The sequence below is a fragment of the Geotrypetes seraphini genome, chromosome 2 (genome assembly GCF_902459505.1).
Source record: "Geotrypetes seraphini chromosome 2, aGeoSer1.1, whole genome shotgun sequence".
Taxonomy (NCBI): Eukaryota; Metazoa; Chordata; class Amphibia; order Gymnophiona; family Dermophiidae; genus Geotrypetes; species Geotrypetes seraphini.
Window position 1 is genome coordinate 80,504,301 of NC_047085.1, and position 12,494 is coordinate 80,516,794.

Here is a 12,494-nt window from a genome sequence, read left to right on the forward strand (position 1 = left end):
TCTAGAGCAGGGATAGGGAACTCCGGTCCTCGAGAGCCGTATTCCAGTCGGGTTTTCAGGATTCCCCACTGAATATGCATTGAAATCAGTGCATGCAAATAGATCTCATGCATATTCATTGGGGAAATCCTGAAAACACAACTGGAATACGGCTCTCGAGGACCGGAGTTCCCTACCCCTGATCCAGAGATTTGAATAACTAGTGAGATAATTAAATTTGCTGATGACACAAAGTTGTTAAATCGCAAGAGGATTGTGAAAAATTGCACGAGGACCTTGGGAGACTGGACATCAAAATGGCAGATGACGTTTAATGTGAGCAAGTGGAAAGTGATGCATGTAGGAAAGAGGAATCCGAACTATAGCTACATGATACAAGATTCTATGTTAGGAGTTACTGCCCAGGAAAAGGATCTAGGTGTCATTGTTGAGGATACGTTAAAACCCTCAGCTCAATGTGCATCGGTGGCTAAGAAAGCAAATAGAATGTTTGGAATTATCAGGAAAGGAACGGAAAACAAAGATGAAAATGTTATAATGCCCCTGTATTGCTCTATGATAAAGCTGCAGTTCTGGTTGCCTCAATTCTGGTTGCCGTATCTCAAAAAAGATATGGTAGAATTTATACATTTTTTGTTTTGTATGGTAGACTTCAGTGTGGGTTGATAAGTCAGGTAAACACAAAAGCGTTCAACGCTCAATGCAACACACCATCATAGCATCTACCCATGTGTGTATAATAGTGAATCAGTGTAAAACACACCAAACTTAATGTGAAAATAAATAAAGCACATGCAATCTCATGAACACAAAATAACTGCACAGCCCTAAAAAAATATGAAGGACTTATCTCAAATAGAAGAGCCAATAAAGCTTTCTTAGCTCCAGATGATCCTGCCGTGTTGGCTAATAAATTTCTCAGCTTGTGCAGAGGGGGTTCTACTGAATTTCAGTTTCGGATCACAAATCCTCCATCAGGTTCCTGATCCGAAACTTTAGGAATGCCCATGATCCACCCATACTCCTCTGATTTGTGCACTAGAACTGGCGTGCAACACTTTATAGAATACACCTACCGAGCGCTGTGCATAACATCTAATTAGTGCCAATTGGTGTCAATTATGAGTTAATTGCCAATTATCAGTGCAGATTAGGCCTATTAAACAATTAAGTTGTGCATGCAGACTGGATGGACCATTTGGGTCTTTATCTGCCGTCATCTACTATGTTACTATGTTAGATCAGTTGTGCGCATCGATTTGCACACACTACTACTACTATTTATCACTTTGATAGTGCTGAAAGGTGTACGCAGCGCTGTACATTTAACATTCAATAGATGGTCCCTGCTCAGAAGAGCTTACAATCTAATTTGGACAGACACACAACTTAAGACACCATATTCAGAATTGGGGAGTAAGCGTTTTCTCAGTTCAGCAAAGTTATTAGCAGCTCTGGAATGGGAGGAAGTTGGCACACAGTGACATGAATCTGAAACAGTTTGATTAGGATGATCAACCAGCCACAGGAGAACCCACACAATATTCACACACCCGCCAACCAAAAACGTCAAACGAAGGAAACTGTATGACAACTTACTGGTCACCAGGGCAGCAAAACTGGACAGACAGCTCACCAATCTGCTGATTTCTACCACAGACTATAAAACCTTTAAAAAAGAAACAAAAACCCTACTCTTCAAGAAATACATAAAACTAATATAATACAACCAAACATGTCCCAAACTCCTACTGCAATACTATCTACTCCTTAGAAAATTAGAAAATGTTCAAACTACTCCTTAAGTACTTCTTATTATCTTAACAATATGTACTTCTTAATACCATAACAATTCTTATGTAATTCGCCTTGAACCGCAAGGTAAAGGCGGAATAGAAATCACTAATATAATGTAATGATGATTCCCTGAAAGGATTGTTACCTGCTTTTTCTCTGTGATGTCCTGAAGCTGAGAGGCTTGTGAATGCTTCAGAAGTAAGAGTTGGTGCTTTGTCCATAACAGAAAAGGGAGAAGAAGGAAGGAAAATAGATTGTGCCATATTCTACTTTATTCAACTGCCATATACTTCATCTTCAAAGACTCAACCATGTAAACAACTCCTTAAATTGCAAATCTCCTGGAAATGTAACCAACTCCCTAAATTTAATTCCCCTGGAAATGTCCAGTTATCTTTTTTTATAATCCAAAATTCCTAAATTATATTTTTCCTGGAAATGTCCAGTTAGTCTCTTTTGTAATCCACCTAGAACTGCAAGGTACGGGCAGAATAGAAGTCATTAATGTAATGTAATGTAATGTAATATACATCGTCTTAATTTAAGTAATAGAACTATGAATAGGCTGTAAATAGTCTTTTTAACTTTTTATATATCATTTACATAAATTTAACAAAAATACATCTTGTAAAGGAGTACATTAAAGAAATAGAACATTATAATTAAAAAAAACCTAACACATTAATAAATTGTTATCCAGAATATAGTCTGATTGAGGGCCACATAGACAAAAATACAATATATATATATTTTTTTAAGTAAAGCTACTTTGTTTTGGGAACAGCATTTTCTTTGTCCTATGACTGATCTGCTGAGCTGAAGCAGATAAAGAAGACTTTATTCAAGAGAAGACTTTAAAGCATTTATTTTTGTGTGACCAAACTGTCAGGTGGTTTCATAGCTGAATGAGGAAAAAAGTAAAGCACCCAAACTATTAACTTAAGATCGTCCATGAAAGAACTTGGTCTTGTCTTGTTAAAACAGGCAAAAGCTAATAACTCCTGACTTTGAAAACAGTAAAAAAAAAAAAATTCAAAAGATGATCAAGGTATGAAAGTTTCATGCAGGGAAGCTAGCTGCATGGGAGGTGAGGAGTGGCCTAGTGGTAGAGCTGTTGCCTCAGCCCCAAGGTTGTGTTATTGAATCCCAGTGCTGCTCCTTGTGACCAGGGTAAGTCACTTAATCCTCCATTGCCCGGGGTACAAAATTTTTGGTGAACAAATCTTTTGAGTTTATAGGAACAAAGCTTTGGAATGATCTTTTAACTGCATTAAGAAAAGTTTCTTCTTATATTTTTAGAAAATTGTTTAAAACATTTTATTTTTAACAGTTGTTAAATTAATAATTTGTTGGACACATTTTTTTTTTAATTTATCTGCCTAGAATATGTTTTGAGAATAGTTTGGAATATAAATAAATAGAATAGAAAATGTGTAAACCACAAAAAGGCGGTATACAAATCCCATTCCCTATCCCCTAGATCAGTGGTAGGTAATTCCGGTCCTCGAGAGCTGGAGCCAGATCAGGTTTTCAGGATATCCACAATGAATATGTATGAGATGGATTTGCATGCACTACCTCCTTGAGATAAAAATGTATCTCTTGCATATTTATTGTGGATATCCTGAAAACCTGACCTGGTCCTGGCTCTCGAGGACCGGAATTGCCTATCCCTGCCCTAGATTATCTGCATTGGTCTTTCAAGGGGAATTCCTAAACCATTCTTTTTCTAGGAATTAAGCTGGATTAAAGAGCAGCTGGGATTCTGGGTCTGTGATGAGGCTTATGAGAGTAAATAAGGCCAGTTGAGCCCAGATTCAGAAGAAAATATTTATTTATATCAACTGAAAATGTGCCAGGCTTACCATACAGGCTCTCAAAACAGGATTACAACTAAAGTTCTTTATGCTGTACTTCAAGCATTCGTAGGGCCTTCCTTCGTTCAGTCTGGGCCTCCCTCTTCCCTTCTGGACCTGAGATTTTATATTCCTTTTTCTAGTTATGGCCTGGTCAAGATCGGCTGAATTAAAGGAGGACAAAGATTCCTTCTGTATACCCCTTTACAAAGGTATACACTAAGGACATAGATAAAATTTGGCAGAAGTGATCCCACTTCTTGTGCCAGCTTTTATTCCAGTCCACTACAGAATGCATCCAGACCAGAAACTGAGGTGGATTACCATCTCAACAGGTGGATAGTTTTTTTTTGTGCTCTTTGTACTGGTGCTTTGTGAGAATGACGATGATTCTGAAATGGACTTTAATGAAAGACTCAAAGTTCCAAATGTACAATGTAACATTCCACATGAAAATAAAATAAAATAATCCACATAAACACCTATGGCTATACTAGTAAAATAACTAACTGTATCATTTCAAATTAAAGTGCCTTTCTTTCCACATATCAGCTTTCCCACATATTTATTACCATAGGACTCATAGGGACCCCTGAGGAAGACATTTTGTCGAAACGCGGACCGTGTTAGGTCCTGCGCCACCAGAGGACTAGGCCCTATAAGTGTTTATGTGGATTATTTTATTTTCATGTGGAATATTACATTGTGCATTTGGAACTTTGAGTCTTTCATTAAAGTCCATTTCAGGATCATCGTCATACCACAGTGTCTTTTTGATTTATCTTGGATTTTCTTCTCTGTGGATTCTCCGGGGTCAATTCTTTTTGGCTTGCTTTGTGAGAATGATCAAGTCATCTTTTGTACATGCATTCTATATAATTTCTTATTGCTTTAATTTGTAATGATACAGTTAGTTATTTTACTAGTAAAGCCATGTGCACAGGGATAAAGTGCTAGAGAACAAACCTCTTGTAATTTAAAAAAATTTTTTTTATAAAGCTTATGACTCGTTTGACCATTGCAATATTTTGGTACTAGTTGTTTAGCCCGTTACATTAACGGGTGATAGCAGCCCTTCTCCCTTACTTTTACCTCCTCCCTGTCCAGCAGCACCCCCACCCATTCCCTGCTCCCCCTATATAACAGTAGCCCTTCTCCTTTTATCTCACCCTGTTCAGCATCACCCCATTTCCAGCTCCCCATATCCAGCAGTAGCTCTTCTCCTTTGCAGGAGCCCTTCTCCCTTCCTTTTACCTCTCCCCCCCCCCCCCCCCCGTCTAGCAGCACCTCTTCCCTGCTTCCCCTATCCAGCAGTAGGCCTCCCTTCCTGTTACCTCCCCCCCTGTCCAGAATCACCTGTTCCCTGCTCCTCCTGTACTGCAGCACCCCCTTACCTGCTCCCCCTGTCCAGTCCGGTGATCTCCAGCCATCAGGCTGGCTCCTGCAGGGAGTCTAGTTCCTGTCCGGTCCCTGCCAGGCGTGTGAGCCTGCTCTGCCCCCTCCCGACCTGCCGGGAGTATTTGAATTAGACCAGACGGTTCCTGTTGAGGGAAGCACTCCTCACCGGACTCAGCGGTGAACTCCAGCCATCGGGCCGACATCCGCCTTGTTTTTTTAGTTGATAGACGTGGCGGTGGCTCCTCTCATGATCCGATGCAGGTGGGGATCGTGAGAGTAGCCACCGCCGCGTCTTTCAAAGAATCGTAAGCCGCGCATGCGCACTTCCTATGTGTCGCTACAGCTCACGGAAAACCGGCACACACTTAGGAAGTACGCATGCGCGGCTTACCATTTTATTATATTAGATGTAGATTGAATTTACTGCTCTCTTGTTATTTATACTTAGTGTTGTCTTTGCAGGTGAACTGCCACCTCCATATACAGCCATTGCTAGTCCTGATGCAAGTGGTGTTCCTGTGATAAACTGCCGGGTATGTCAGTCTCTTATCAATTTGGATGGCAAGCTGCGTCAGCATGTGGTTAAGTGTACAATCTGCAATGAAGCTACGGTGAGTACAACCTAGATCTGAATGCAGAGTTAAAGCACCCCAGTAACAGTATTACTGGTATTACCAAAGCTAGAGACACACTGGAATAGAGATGCAGTCACTGATCTCTCTTGTGCCTTGGAAACCTTGAAGGAAGTAACTTATTTTTTTTTTCAGTAATACAATTATGTGCTATGTGTTCTCTCATCTCTCAGATTTTGTCCTCCTTGTTGCATTTGGACTATGAAAGGGAACATATCCTTCCAGTGAAAAAGGCAATGGATTATGTCTCGCATAGTTTCTCTGCTCAAATAGCTAGAGAGAAATTCCATCAAACTAAAATAAATTTGAAACTGATTTGTCAACTCTTACCTGTTTTTGTTATCCTGTCTGTTTTTTTCCATGCCATCCTAATTCATCCCTGTTTTACCTCTCCTTGTAGCCCCTAGTAGTTGGTGTCTCCTATATAATCCTGTGACCTATTTCTCCACTGGACCAAGGCTGATTCCATTAGTATAGTGGTTCTCAACCTTTCTTCTGTTGTGACACACCCGACAGACAATGCTCATGCATGTTACACACTAAAACTGACAGCTAAACAAAAAGTATTCCTAAATATTTGTTAAAAAATGATGGAAGGGTTGAAGGAGCTTATATGTTTCAACAACTCGGAGGGTTATGCTATAGGGCCATCCATAACAGATTCTCTGAGGAGAATCCAGATGAAGTGTCCCAAGCCTGCTGGACTACCAACATAACATAAGAATAGCCATACTAGGTCGGACCAACGGTCCATCTAGTCAGGGATCTCAAAGTCCCTCCTCGAGGGCTGCAATCATAGAAACATAGAAGATGATGGCAGAAAAGGGCTACAGCCCATCAAGTCTACCCACTCTGGTTACCCACCCCCTGTCTATGCCCTAATGACCCAATTTCTTTATCTTGACCCTCGTAGGGATCCCACATGGGTATCCCATTTATTCTTAAAAGTCTGGCACGCTGTCTGCCTCGATCACCTGCACTGGAAGCTTGTTCCAATGATCAACCACTCTCTCTGTGAAGAAATACTTTCTGGTGTCGCCATGAAATTTTCCGCCCCTGAGTTTGAGCGGGTGCCCTCTTGTGGCTTGAGAAAGAAAATATCATCTTCCACTTCGACACGTCCCGTGAGGTACTTAAATGTTTCGATCATGTCTCCCCTCTCCCTACTTTCCTCAAGAGTGTAGAGCTGCAATTTGTTCAGTCTCTCTTCGTACGAGAGACCCTTGAGCCCCGAGATCATCCTGGTGGCCGTCCGCTGAACCGATTCAATTCTGGGCACATCTTTACTGTAATGTGGCCTCCAGAATTGCACACAGTACTCCAGATGAGGTCTCACCATGGCCCTGTACAACGGCATTATGACTTCAGGCTTTTGGCTGACGAAACTTCTATTGATACAACCCAATATCTGCCTTGCCTTAGATTAAGCCTTCTCCACTTGATTGGCAGTTTTCATGTCTGCACTGATGATTATTCCTAAATCTCGTTCTGCTGAAGTCCTAGTTAAAGTTTCTCCGTTCAAGAAGTACGTCCTGCATGGATTTCCGCTTCCGAGGTGCATGACCTTACATTTCTTAGTATTGAAGCCTAGCTGCCAGGTTGAGGACCAACTTTCCAATGTAAGCAGGTCCTGCGCCATATAATTCTGTAAACTGCATTCACTTACTATATTACATAGTTTGGCGTCATCGGCGAATAGTGTTATTTTACCTTGAAGCCCTTGAGTCAGATCCCCTATGAATATGTTGAAAAGGAGTGGACCCAGGACCAAGCCCTGCGGCACTCCACTGGTCACCTCCAATGTTTTAGAGAGGGTACCATTAACCACCACCCTCTGAAGTCTGCCACTCAGCCAATCATTGATCCAGTCGGGTTTTCTGGATTTCCCCAATGAATATGCATTGAAGCAGTGCATGCACATAGATCTCATGCATATTCATTGGGGAAATCCTGAAAACCCGACTGGATTGCGGCCCTCAAGGCGGGACTTTGAGACCCCTGATCTAGTCCAATATCCTGCTTCTAACAGTGATCAATCTAGGTCACAAGTACCTGGCAGAAACCCAAATAGTAGCAAATTTCATGTTACCAATCCTAGAGTAATCAGCGGCTTCCCCCATTTCTATTTCAAGATGTTGCCAGAAGAGATTGTTGGACTGAGCTCTGCGATCATCGTAATTTTTCTGGTACTGAGATGAGGAAGAGAAGTTGAAACTGTGGACTTACATGTCCATGTCCAAGGATCCTCCCCATATTGTCTGGCCAACTTTGGTGTCTGTCCATCAACAGAGGGAACCAAGGGGAGGGGCAGTCCATCCTGGGTGCAGCTCATTGGGGGGTGCATCAGTGCAGAGTCTGGTCCCTCCATGCTGCGGCCTGCAAGCTTCCGGCTGTTGGCAGCATTAATGAGCTGAACACGCTGCCTTCAGTGGCCTGGAAGCTTTCTCTCTGGTGCCTCTGCAGGGACAAGAAGTTGAAGCAAGTTGAAACGGAGGGAAAACTTCTGAGGCTGACGGAGACAGCATGTTAAGCTCATTAACACTGCTGGCAGCCTAAAGCTTACAAGCAGCTAAGAAAGAGAGGTACAAGAAATGTTGCACCGGTTGGAGGGAGAGAGGGAGGAGTAAAGGAGAGAGCTGCCAAATTGGAAGAGAGGGAGGAAGGAAGAAAGAAGAACCACCAGGGAAGGGAGAGGAGAGAGAGATGCCAGACCATGGGGGAGGGAGGGAGGGAAGCAGAGGAGAGGAGAGAGATGCCAGAACATAGGGTGGGATGGAATGGGGTTGGGAGGGAAAGAAGGAAATAAGAAAGAGGAGAGAGATGCCAGAGTATGGAAAGGGGAGGGAGAGATGGATGGAGATAGGGATGCCAGACCATGGGGTAGGGACAGGGAAGAAAAGAGAAGGGTGAGGAGAGAGATGCCAGACCATGGAGAGAGGAGAGTGAAGGAGAGGAGAGAGATGTCGGTGCATGGGGGCAGCTATGGTTGGGAAGGAGACAGAGATGCCAGTCCATGAGGTGGGGTGAAGAAGGAAGGAAAGGAGAGGGGTGAAGCTGGAATGAATCATGTAAAAAGGAGAGTGGGGGCATAGGCTGGATGGAAGGGGGAGAGGGTAGACAGTTTATGGAAGGGACAATAAAAGAGGGCAGACATTGGATGGAAGGAAGAGAGTAAAAAGAAAATGAGGGAAGTAGAAGCCAGAGATGACCAAGGTAGAAAAAGTAATTTTTTTCTTTTTCTCTTTTTTTTTTGTTGTTGCTTTAGGATAAAATAGTATTGTAGTTGTGTTGCTAAACATTTATAAATAGAAAATGGAATAAGGATATTTTTATTAGATTAATTTTAATATATTTTTGAATCACTTTCAGAGACCAAAAACCCCCTTCCTCAGGTCAGGACGGGGTACCATAATTGCAGTATACTGTACTGACCTGAAGAAGGTGGTTTTGGCATTTGAAAGTGAATTTGAAATTGTACTAGTCCAGTTAAATTGTATTATCTTATTTTCCATCTTTTTTGTTTATATTTCTATTTGTTAATTTGTAAAGTGGTGATTGTCTATTTTTTTTATTTTTTTTCAAAAATACATCTGTTATCTTTATATTTTGTATAGTTTCTGTGATTTTGCACTGTATGCAGAGTCTGGCTTCTTGGTGGTTCAGTTTAACTTTTGTCTTCGTATTTCTAATTTTGTTTGTGATTTCATTCTGGATGAGGGTGTACCTGTGTTTTCCATGAATGAAAAAGATATGGTTTTCTGTTAGTATTGGCTGTACTAATCTGGCTTGTTTAGTTTTACAATCACTGTATTGATGTTCTGGTGCTCACTGCAGTTTTTAAGGTTCTGCATTTTCCTAATTACATCCTTGTTGTGTGACTCATGGATTTTTACTAAAAATAATTTTTTCATATAAAGAAGGGGGGTGTAAAATATACTAGGTATAAATGACTCAGATATCATGAAAAGACAATGTATAAAATAGTAAACACTTTCAATAATGGTTGATGCTGTGATGTCCTATAATGTGATATAAGGTCAGCATAGGCTATTAAATAACTCAAAATGAAGGAAAAAGCCTCAGAACAGGGCCCTCCCACCTCCACCGAAGTGGTTTGTTAAAAGTGGTTGATCAGTCACCTCACTGGCAAAAAACCTTCAATGTAATAAAAGACCTATGCTAATGAAAAATTAATGAAACTAATGAAAAACCGATCAGCTGAAGATAAGTTGAAAAGTTTTTCTTCTATCTTTGTTTTTCATTAGTGAAGTATAGCATAAGGCTTTTATTACATTAAAGGTTTTTTTGCCAATGAGGTGACCGCTCAACCACCTTAAACAAACCACTTCGGTGGAGGTGGGAGGGCCCTTTTCTGAGGCTTGTTCCTTCATTTTGAGTTATTTAATAGCCTATGCTGTCCTTATATCACATTATAGGACATCACAGCATCAACCATTATTGAAAGTGTTTATTATTTTAAAATATACTAGGTATGCCACTGTCCTGGTGGTCTCTTTCCTGGCTTAGAGGAATGGGAGGCATGCCTGAGTAGAATAAATAGTGTCATTGACCTGGGGTAAGCTTATTCCCTCTGCTGGTTAGTTGAGTCTAGATGTGGGAAGATCTGAGATAATTTTGGATCAACTATGAGGTACCATTCAGACAATGAACTCTTCTCTATAGGTGTTATCTTTATGATGATCTACATCTTAATTAGGATGATATAGCTAATCTTGATTTGGGAGAACATCCCAAGTTTTTATGCCTGGAAGATGGTTGGCATAAAGTGACTCTTTGGATTTGACGATTCTTCTAGAGTAATGGTCCTCAACCCTGTCCTAGAGGACCACCAGGCCAATCGGGTTTTCAGACTAGCCCTAATGAATATGCATGGAGCAGATTTGCATGCCTGTCACTTCTATTATATGCAAATCTCTCTCATGCATATTCATTAGGGCTAGCCTGATAACCCGATTGGCTTGGTGGTCCTCCAGGACAGGGTTGGGGATCACTGTTCTAAAGAATTCCTTGGAGTTAGGGTCTTTCTGTTGCAGTTTGACTCTTAAATACTTTTGATCTGATTGATCATGAAATGATGTTGAAGTTATTGGGTCACTCCTTCCCATGCTGGCTCCAATGTACTACTACTACAGACATACACAGCACAATGCATCAAAACATAGAAGAGACAGTCCCTGCTCAAAAGAGCTTACAAACTAATCAAGACAGACAAACTGGACAAAAAGGTGCATCTATTCACAGTACTCAGGTGGTGGAATTACAGAGGGAATGATAAGACAGATATTGGTGCTTAGCAGGTGGGTTGGCATTTGAAATTGAAAGCAGCTTCAAATGGCTGACATGATCTCCTGTTCTGGTCCTTTTGAGAGGAGGCCAGGAAGGACATGCAGCCCACTTTTGGTTTTAGCCAACATTGTATAGTGAATTTCAGCTGCAGATTCGATTTCATCTAAGAACATAAGAAGTGCCTCTGCTGGGTCAGACCAGAAGTCCATTGTGCCCAGCAGTCCACTTGTGCGGCGGCCCAACAGGTAGTAGTAGTCTTCTATTTATACCCCTCTATCCCCTTTTCCTTCAGAAAATTGTCCAATCCCTTCTTAATCCCTAATACCGTACTCTGTCCTATCACGCCCTCTGGAAGCATATTCCAGGTGTCCACCACCCGTTGGGTGAAGAAAAACTTCCTAGCATTCAACTTTTCAAAATGTGTAGTTTTTGAAAGTTTGAAGAATCTGTCCCTCTCTACTCTCTCTATGCCCTTCATGTTCTTGTAAGTCTCTATCATATCCCCTCTAATTCTCCTCTTCTCCAGGGAAAAGAGCCCCAGTTTCTCCAGTCTCTCAGTGTATGAAAGGTTCTCCATACCCTTTATCAAGCATATCGCTCTCCTCTGAACCCTCTCGAGTATCGCATATCCTTCTTAAGGTACGGCGACCAGTATTGGACGTAGTACTCCAGATGTGGACGCACCATCGCCTGATACAACGGCAGGATAACTTCTTTCGTTCTGGTTGTAATACCCTTCTTGATTATACCTAGCATTCTATTCGCTCTCTTAGCGGCCGCTGCGCACTGTGCTGTCAGCCTCATTGTTTTGTCCACAATTACCCCCAAGTCCCTTTCTTGGGTACTCTCACTCAATAACATCCCTCCCATCTGAAACTGAAACCCCCAGTTTTGGTCACCCTCTATCACTGATGACCATGGGCTGAATTAGACCCGGATATTTAATGCCAAATCTAATATGTGTACCAGCTTCTGGTACTAGCTGATAGTCAGACTGACAACCCTTTTGCTGTCCTAATTTTATAACATAACATAACATAACATCGTACTTCTTGACCGCGTTACTATAAGTTCTATGTGGTTTACAAAAGATTCTAAACTAAAGATAATTTTGACAATGACAGAAAAATTTATTTGAGCAAGTATTTTGAGAAAAGATGAGTTTCTTCAATTGGATTCTAAAATATTTATAAGAGCAAGCTCCAAGCAATATCAATCGAAATTCTCTATCATGGGAAGCCACTTGGAATGCTAAAGTAAGATCAAGAAATTGCTTGCTTTTACAGCCCTGTACTGATTGGAAAGTAAACAGGGCATGGGTGCTTACCTAGTTAGTGGACTGAAAATCATTGTTAATTGGGTAAATCCTTGCTCTACTACTACTGCTAATTATTTCTATAGTGCTACCAGACGCACGCAGTTCTGCACAGTGTCACAAAAAAGAAACCACGCCTACGCTTAAGTGTCCTTAGGTACCTCCCTGCACCCGCAACAGGTCTGCCTC

The 12,494-nt window shown here is 41.4% G+C and overlaps 1 protein-coding gene across 1 annotated transcript in view; it reads left to right on the forward strand.

Annotated features, from left to right (window-relative positions):
* PIP4P2 (phosphatidylinositol-4,5-bisphosphate 4-phosphatase 2) overlaps window positions 1–12,494 on the forward strand; it is a 95,628-nt gene that overhangs the window by 16,907 nt on the left and 66,227 nt on the right. Inside the window, exon 2 of the mRNA XM_033933281.1 lies at window positions 5,514–5,662. Coding sequence (XP_033789172.1) covers window positions 5,514–5,662 — 149 coding nt within the window. The remainder of the gene's footprint in view (window positions 1–5,513; window positions 5,663–12,494) is intronic.